The sequence below is a fragment of the Vanellus vanellus genome (assembly GCF_965231255.1).
Source record: "Vanellus vanellus genome assembly, chromosome: 18".
NCBI classification, from domain to species: Eukaryota; Metazoa; Chordata; class Aves; order Charadriiformes; family Charadriidae; genus Vanellus; species Vanellus vanellus.
This window is the reverse complement of record NC_138923.1, coordinates 6,578,378-6,587,863: the sequence shown is the minus strand read 5'-3', so window position 1 is coordinate 6,587,863 and position 9,486 is coordinate 6,578,378. Positions and strand designations below refer to the sequence as shown.

The 9,486-nt window shown below is 44.8% G+C and overlaps 1 protein-coding gene across 1 annotated transcript; it reads left to right on the top strand.

The window, feature by feature from the left end:
* Window positions 1–4,277: 4,277 nt before the first annotated feature.
* Window positions 4,278–8,422, top strand: ZDHHC12 (zDHHC palmitoyltransferase 12; the record flags this gene model as incomplete). Its single annotated transcript, XM_082492557.1, has 5 exons — window positions 4,278–4,362; window positions 4,712–4,848; window positions 5,831–5,917; window positions 7,336–7,502; window positions 8,113–8,422. 5 exons carry the CDS (start codon window positions 4,278–4,280, stop codon window positions 8,420–8,422), a joined length of 786 nt encoding a protein of 261 aa, XP_082348683.1.
* Between the last annotated feature and the right edge of the window lie 1,064 nt (window positions 8,423–9,486).

The window sequence follows — 9,486 nt, the reverse complement described above, 5'->3', positions numbered from 1 at the left end:
GCATAATCCAGGAATTCCTGTAATCGGGAGTTTGAAATTAGTTTGTACCTCCATTTCCCTAACTGAAACAACAGGAGTTGTGCACCCTACGCATAATGCACATACCATGACCTGAAAGCACTTTTTGGAGGCAAAGAGGAGTTAATGAATTGCTGCTGTAGATCCAATGCTTAGGACAGAACAGGATAGTTGTCTGCAGCAATCATTATTATGCAAAGGAAGGGAGGCAAAGTGGCAAATTTTTTATGAAGGTCTAATGTAAAAGAGGAAGTTGGATACCCTGAAATGCTTGACTGTTACAGAGAAGCTTCTCAGGCCTTCCAGCTTTACTGGAGCAAAGGAATGAACCCGGAGACTTCAACTCCACAAAGACTTACAGAGCTAACAACCAACCCTGCACAGAAAACTAGAACAGGGTTCTATCTGCCAAATGAAATTCCAGCGGGAGAGACGTTCACAGCGTGTAAAGATACGGCAAAGGGGCTCCTTGTGCTCTGTAGCTGTTGTCCCATTCAGATTCTTATTTGTGTTTTCACAACTATATTTCCTTTAATACTCACATGCTTGACAAGCAGAGCACAAACACAACTCAGTAGTTCTCTGCAGAGACTGTGCCACCAGAGGAACCCTCTACCTTGACTGTGTGTAGTTTCCTTCCTGGCTGGAAGATGCCTCATGGTTCAGTAGCCCAAGTCAATGATACAGCAGTGCTCAGCATGCAGGCTGTCAGGTGTCTGCCATTTTCTCTGGAATAGATAAAAGAGCAAATTGGTGGGCAACTTTCCACAAGTGCTTCCATTTTACAAGATCTGGGGGAGGAACTGCTTATAACGATTGGCATCTACTTGTTTATTGCTTAACACCCAGCATCACCAGACTTTCTCATCTAGACCAAGCCAGGAAAGTTTAGCACTGATATCTGTGGCAATTACTAACATTGCAGATAATTCCTCCGCCCCATCTGCATGATAGCTGCTATTACCCTGCACCTACATACGGGCTGAAATATCTGTTCAGCACTGAATCCTACCCAACTTGTCAGCTTGGCTGGGCTTCTGCTGCAGTCACTCTGGTCTCTGCAAAAAATGAGTGGGAAGAAAAGTCTTGGAGCTGTGAGCCTGTTCCCCTCTCATCGCTTGAAGAAGGCAATTAATTACCAGTAGGACAAGAGCTGTACAGGTGCTGCATTCAGGCACCACTCCATAGAAAATACATTTTCTTGAGACTGTTTAGGGAGGAGCCTGCCACAGCTCAGGTGTTAGAGGGTAGCCTGTGCTGGAAAAAAAAGTGAATTAAAAGTAGGGAAACAGCTGGTCTCCATGACAACCATGTGTATGAAGCACAGAGGGTAATGGTCATCAGGAACAGATGAAAAGCAACACGGGGGCTGGATGAGAATACAGCACTTAAAAAAATGAATGAGGGAGACTTCCTGCTGAACTGAAGCACTTCTGCTTTAGCAGACTATATTTTGATTTCATATAATTGTCACTGATTCTCTCTGTAATTCTCATTTTTAAAAAAAAAGTTTTTAAACTAATCAAATATGTATTTCTTTGTTTTGCTTAAAGAAACTCAGTTATAACGAGCAAACGTCTGCTTTTACTCTGTCCACTGACCTGCTTGATGTTGAGAGGCCTGGTTCAAATGTTTGTACATGGTGAAACCAAGAAAAAAAAAATGCACAACTGTTGCTTCCTTACAATTCTGAATGAATTAACTTTTCTGTTGTATCCATTGGATACCCGCTGTGTATTAAACCTAGTGCTTAACAATGTCTTCTTCCTTTGGTCTATGAATGTGGTTTATTTAGATACATTACTGGTCATATATTTCATTAAAAATGAAAGGAGCTGCCATGTATTGATGATGCAGTTCAGTGGCTTCTCCTTTCATCACTCCAAGGGATACAATACTGTTTGTCAATAGAAAAGAGGCGTGGAGGAAGAGAGTATTGTTATGAAATTATGTGAGAGGAGAAAAAGAAAACCCAGAACAATATTTGACTGTACAGCTTGCCTCTGAACTCTGTAATGGATCTGTGGCTTGCATTCCACAGCCCAAGCTTTGTAAGTGGGCAGAAGCTGAGTACTTAAGAAAAGACTAGCTTAAAACAGTCAATCTGCTTTAAGGACAGCATGACTTTCTTCTTAAGACCCTGGTCCTGCAAGGGTTCAACTGCCAGTTAATTCAATGGTCACTGTAAACTCTCTAAAGGATCAGACTCTAGGTGCCTGAAGTACGAGGAGGAATCATGTGAAACTGAACTGCTCTAGGAAGCTGAAAATGTACCACATTGTAAGAGTACAGAGACATACCTTAGGCTTCCAGCATCATGGAATTCCTAGCTGGAATGCCTTAAGAATCTTGATTCTCCACTCAGAAACTTGCTAGTGGAGACTTTCTGGAACTAAGCCTAATTTCAACCAGTCATTTAGGCTCAAACCCTTGAGACAGAGATAAGCTCTGATCTCTGAGAGACAAGTTTCAAAGCTGTAAGAAAAGATAAAAACCGTAACATGCATGAAATTATTCTAATCACAAAGAGAGTAAGAATACATTCCTTAGGACAGATTATTCTAGAACACCAAAATGTTTCTACTTTCAAGTGGGTAATATTGTTACTACTCAAATTGCCTTCATTAAGCCTTAAAATTTACACCTCTCTGCAAAGAACGGAAAGGCACTACCCACCTTTTCTTTTTTTTTTTTTTCTGTTTGTAGACAGAGCCTGATGTTACTGTTCTGAGCTTCTTACTGTTCTGAAAGGCTTCCTTTGTGACTCAAGGAACAGAAAGATTTTTCAGGATATTTAAAGCAGGCAGAGAGTAACAGGGCCATCTCACATACAAACTCTGTATGAGAGCTTTGACAAGAACTGATGCAGTCTATGAAACGTCTGGGGGAGGATTTCTGTAGATTTTGCATTTACCTAGAATAAAATAAAAGCAAAAATATTTGAATGATCGTTGGAAATTTAAACTACATTTTTTATTAACATTTCAACACAGCTGTCTCAGGTAAACCATTTAAGTGACCTGTGCAGCCAGGTGCTTTCCTGGAATCAGCAGGTGGCCACTAACTCACCTAAAAGAAACTGAAATAAACAAGAATACCCCATCTGTGGTGAAATATTACCAGGGAATCAGGTGCTAGAGGATAAATTTGCAAAGAATGTGATTTTTCTTTCCAAATTTTTACTAGGAAAGACAGTAACAAAAGCAACAAGATACATCCATGATAAAACTGAAAAGAGTTTAAAAAGAAAATGCTGATTTCAGAACTTTTATGGGCCTGTGGTGAGATTCATCTCCTCTAAATAGACACTCAAAGCATAAATGTGTACATCTAAGCATGTCTTCCTGGCTTTTTTTATTGTTAGCAAGAGACAAAACCACATCTAGGGTGCGATTCAACTACTTTCAGCTGTCTGCTTTCAGATGAGGAGACCCATTCTCCAGACGTGCCCGTTTCCCTCTGCTGCTGTCGGGGGAGTCTGGCTCTGACACCAACGCCTTCGCTGCCCACACCTGAAGCTCCACTGAATCCCACCCCAGCGGCCTCCTGCCGCAGTTATGTCAGACATTTTACAAGCTCTGTTTGCATTAATAACGCTGCCTGAATGCACTCAGCCATGCACAACCTCCGCATCTCTCCCTGGGGGGGGGTGGGGTGGGGTGGTAGTGGTGTGGTGGAAATCAACAGATGAAATAATCAATTTGGTGAAACCAGAGTTAACGGGCCGCGATGCAGCGTCGCGCCCAGACAGCACCGTGAGCCCTCGCCTGCCAACAGCGAGACCCCTTCCATTCCTCACGCGGCCCTTCGCCAGTATTTGCCGCTGGTGCTGAGGAGTTTTACCAGCGACGCCGCCCTCGAACCCCCCAGCGCTGCGCTCCCCCCCGTAATGCCACACGGCTGACGGGACCAGCCGGGCGGGGGACCGCAGGAGAGGCCTTTCTCCTGGGACACGGCCCCCGAGGGGGAGGCCCAAAACGTAGCCAGGCGGTGCGAGGGAAGGCAGGAGCCCGTGGGCTGCGGCCAGGCTTCCCCCTGCAAGCACGGGCCGGGAAGAGAGAGACCCCCATTCCCAGTCGGGGGAGCCGGCCCTGCGATGCCAGAGCCCGTCCCGGCCCCGCTGCGGGTCCCCCGCCGCCCTGGGCGGGCCGGGCCTCCTGAGGTGGGGCACGGGCCCCACCGCCCAGCGGAGCCCCGACCCGGCTCGGCCCAGGCCGTCCCAGCCCCGCCTTCGGGCGCCGCCCGCCCTTCCGGGCGCCATGGGAGCCAGCGGGCTGTGGGTGCGGGCGGCGCACACAGCCCTCAGCGGGGCCTTGGCGCTGGGGCTCTTTCTGCACCGCACAGGTGAGGGCGCGGCCGCGGTGGCCCTTCCCTCCCTCAGATCCGGCCCGGGGGTGGGCGGGCGACCCGCCCCTGAGGAGAGGCGGCAGCGACCTGGGCTCGGGCTGTACCGGCCGCCTGCGCCCGGGCGGGGCGGGGGGAAAAACACGGGTGTTCGCCCGGTCCCGGGGGTGCCCTGAGAGCTGTGGGGCGCTCGGGAGCCCCCTCCGTGGCCCGCTCCTCCCCGTCTCGCCGCCTGTTTTTTTTCCCCATCCCCCTTCCCCCAGGCGTGGGACCCCTTGGTTAAGGCCAGAGAGAAAAACTAAATGCTTCACAAGGGACTACTGCTGGGTTTTTTTGGGGTGCCTTTCAGATCTGCAGAAGCAAGAGGAGCGCGGAGAGCTGCTGCAGCCACTGACCTTCGTCTTACTGGTGTTGTGCTCTGTCCTGCTGTACTTTAAGGTGTCTCTGATGGATCCCGGTTTTGTTAAGTCTGAAGAGGAAGTGAAGGTATCATCAGTGAAAGAAAGTGGTGAGGCTAGAAAATCTATAGGCTTTTTTTTCTTTTTCTCACTCTGCTAAATAAAACCAGTCTGGAACAGTTTTTGTTGCAGTTGGCATAAAGGAAGCGTACACAGACCCTTGGAGATTAGGCCAGGCGGTCTCTGATTCATACTCTGTAACTGCGGTAGAGTTCACAGACTGGAACTGTGTATTTTACACCACTCTCCCGTTTTAAGTGCCATTTGAGCATAAGTCCTCTCTTGCATCAGAGGCTGTAGTACCCTATGGAACATATGTATGACCTATTTTATGCTAACCACTGCTAAGCACAAAAAAACCAAATTGAATGGCAAACTTGGAAGAAAGTGCTCTCTGCAACTCTATTTATTGAACTGTTTATAGATTTGTTGTCCTCTCAGAGGACAGATAAACAACAGAGTGAGGTAAATGGAGATGTAAAGTTACAGTAACTGAGAGGTAAGCTACTCCAGGTTCACTGCCTTACAGATTGTGTACGACAAAAGAGACAGCACATTATCGATTTTAGTCGTCCACCATTAATATAAATGTTGGCTGTGTTATGAATAAGTAGCACTGCTTATACTGAATAGGCATCATTATTGTGTTTGGAAGGGAAGTCTAACCTTGTTTATTTTTGTCCCAAAGTGTAGCGCTAGGGTCGGTGTGGTATCTTTTCCACAATTATTTCTGCCTCTACGCAAACATTCTTTCGATGGTTACAGTAGCCTGTTCTCTCTCATTGTACCTTAACTGTCGGCAGTGGAATTTCATGCCATAGTATTTATATAGCAAGTTCTGTAGGAATTCTGAGGAATTATTTTAACTTTCCTACTGACAGAGATAGCCAGCACTGCATAACTGTAAAAGGATCCAGACAGCTCAGTCACACCAAGTGGGCTAATAGCTACTATACTTCAGACGGCAGCACACAAAACCACCTTAGTCACTCCCTTTCTCTGTTTTGCAGGCAGGCAATAGTGAGGAACAAAGCATGGTGATACCCCAGGTTCCAAGCAATATTAAGATGCGTCGTTGTGGTTACTGCATGGTGAAGGTAGGCATTCATAACACTAGAAGAGAATGGGATGAGTGATTTGTAAGCTTACATTTTTTGGCAACATCTTTGTTCAGCTGCTGTTGCCTTTGTTTTTCTGCTCCATCACTGATGCTCGTTGCTCAGTGGTTGGGAGGCATGGCAGATCTGATTAATTCTGTCAAAGGGTCACTCTCCTGCTAAAAAACTCACAGAAAAAGTAAATATAGCTAGCAAATTGAATTCAGATACAGTCCTGAATTGGAAAGTGATCCAAACGAATTGTGTAGCTAAAGGTATAGTAGCGATGGACATTGGCATGTACACAGGTTGGAACAAGTCCCTGTTAGTTCATAGAAACAAGGATCTTCTTTTGCCATGGCAAAAATGTATTCTACATTCTCACTACCATGTCAGTCAGACCTTAGAGTTATTTTGAAGATATCTTGATAGAGAGTCAGAAACACAGTTCAGCATGACAAATAAGAACTGCTTGTAGCAGTGAGCTTGTTCAGAGGCCTGAAAACAACAAAACATTAGCCTGAATTATAAAAGATAGCATAAAGAAAAAATTAGAGCAATTTAATTAGCTCTTAAAACAGTTTGCCTAAAGCCTGTCAGAGCAATCCTTATCAGTTTAATAAAATCAAGCATTATCCCAGCTTTTATAAATTCCCAAAGAAATCTACCAGGAGAAGTGAGCTTATTGCAAGAGGAAAAGCTGGCAAAACATATATATGCTTCAGGGAACCAGTCCTAGGAGACACACTCACGCTACTTTCCTCAGCCAGGTCTTTCATCTTTTCTGTTCCTGGTACATGAGCTGCTTTCCTGTGCAAGTCACTTGTATTCACACAGAAGTAGAGACACTTCCCTCCTCTAGGCAGTCCTGTAAAGACATCCCATCCCTGTCCACTTTCTTCAATAGCTGTGGCCTTAGTTTTTCACCTCTGCACTCTGCTCGCACTTTCCTGAATAGACTGATTTGCTCTATATCCCTTCTTTGCACACTGGACTTCCTATAAGTAGGTAGATAATAAAGAAAATGTATGGATAGAAGTAGCGTGGAAGAGTTGTTTAATTCGAATCTCACTCATTTGGCTGTGTACCAGGGGAATCATGATCCCTTTTAGTTGTATTAGGAATGTTTATGTTGTGCTGTTACCTCAATATAACATAGACTAACATAACATAATGTAGACTGGGTTGAGCAACGTGGTCTAGTGGGAGGTGTCCCTGGCCTGGGCAGGTGGGTTGGAATGAGGTGATCTTTAAGGTCCCTTCCCACCCAACCCAATCTATGATTCTATGAATATGGAGTGCTTTTGGGACAGTACTGTTGTGGAGGAAGATGGCATTGCATGGTGCTCTCTTCTATCAAACAGGGAGTCAAACAGCAGTGCACTATTGCTAGTGTTTGTTTGTTTTTTGTTTTGCAGCAACCAATGCGAGCGAAGCACTGCCAGCTGTGCCAACACTGTGTACGGCGTTATGACCATCACTGCCCCTGGATTGAGAACTGTGTAGGAGAGAAGAATCACCCCCTCTTCATAGCCTACTTGAGCGTGCAGCTTGTAGTGCTGCTGTGGGGAGGTCGTGTTGCTTGGTAAGGCTTGGAGTCAGCACTTGGATCTCTGAGATTGCTAAAAGTTTTGGTGCTCCTAGAGCCCCACTGAAGGGTTTACAGCAGTGACTGGATTGGCTTTGTATCTTCACCCTCTTTTGCACCCTGGAGATCAGCTCTTCTGAGCCCCCTAATCTGCCGAGGGACAACACAGCTGATCAATAGTTGAGCAGAATCTCATAACTTAGGTTTCAGTGTTCATTTTTGTTTTAAGCTTAAATTAACAGAATTAACAACAGTAAAAAAGCTAACTAATTTTGCTTCAGTTACTGTAATATGATCTTTGTTTACAAATCAAAGTACTCGAAGCTCCACTGGGGTTTCATCTGTACGCCTGTTCAGGAGAGGAGTTAACTGAAGATGGTTGTCTCTCAGAGCTGTCAGGGGAACCAGCGTCTTTTAAACATCTTAGAATCTAAGTCACTACTGGTGCAGTCTCTTAAGAGTTTGTAGTACATTAACTTTCTCTAGTCCATGACTATCAGAAGCTCGCTAGTTTTGAATCAAACTTAAACATGCCATCAAGTTTGCTGGGCTTATGTAACTAGTTCTACATCTTTAACCATTGATTTATTTCTCTTTGAATTGAAAGGTCAGGCCTCTACTTTGAACAATCCTGGGACTGGCTGCAGCACAACATTTTCCTCCTCATGTCCTTCCTCCTGATAGTCATATTCACCATTGTTGTCCTTCTGCTGCTTATTTCACACCTGTATCTGATCTCATGCAACATCACCACCTGGGAATTCATGTCACACCATCGCATCTCCTACCTGCGACACTCTGAGTTGGAGAATCCCTTTGACCAAGGGGTAATCCTCAATCTCTGGAGATTCTTCTGTTCAAGAAACCTCACTGCATGGGAGAACATCTATTTCCACCGGAACAACGAGCCTGTCTAGTCACAGTAGCACCTACCTGGTAGAGTGCCAACACAGCTGCAGGTTGCTGGGTAAAGCTTTGCTAATGCAAACTGCTGCTATTTCCTCGCACAGAACTTTAGTACATCGTGAACTATGCAGCCTGTTCCACAACCTGTTCATCCTGCAAATTACATTTCAAGGATAGTCAGGGTTATTTTTTTAAATATGAATAACTGTTAAAGGGGAGACACTGGTTCGGGGAAGGCCAGCAGGGCTGATTTCTGGACTGAGCAAAGGTATCAGTCTAAATTTACCTCCTTTTGCTAACTGCATCCACATCTCCAGAAGAGATGTAAGAGTAGTGTGAGCATCCATGGTCACTTCTCTTCCCCAAAGTTTCCATATGCTTTTGCTGTTAGTGAACAGCAGCTACTACAGACAAAACCAGCCAGAATCAGTGTAATTCCTGTGGCCTTTCTTCAACATAGTTCTCACTGTGAGAATTGCAGTGCCTTTTGTCTGTAGTGTTGGGCACGCAATAGAAATATTTGAGTAAATATTTAGAAATATTTGAGTAAATATTTGGACAGTCAAAAGCAAATTTCATTTTGACCACATGCCTCAACTTAATGCTTTTCACAAAGATTTGAGTGTTAATGTGCATGAGAAACATCTCTGGGGCACCAAATTCAGCTTATGAGAAATTGGCCTGTACTCTGTGATGCTTCCTAACAGTTTTAAGTTGATGGTGCTGTGAACAGTTCACAGACTGTTTTGAACAAAGTCAGCAAAGAATGATACCATCCACTTTTGTTTGGACAGAAAAGTAATACTTGCCTACTGAATCACTTCTGCAGATAACTTCACGTTCAGACCTTTCCTGTAGCTAGTGGGGAGAGAACCAGTAGCAGAGGTGGGTACTTCTTACCTCCTTCAAGTAACACTGTTGTTAATACTGCTACCTCAACATACTAGTAAAAGTTTAATAGAATACAAAGTTTAAATGCAAAACGAAATATTCTAAGTCCTGTTTCACTGCGATTAGGGGGTGCTGATAGCTTTCTAGGATAGCAGCAAGCTTGTTTTCCATTCTAATAACACAT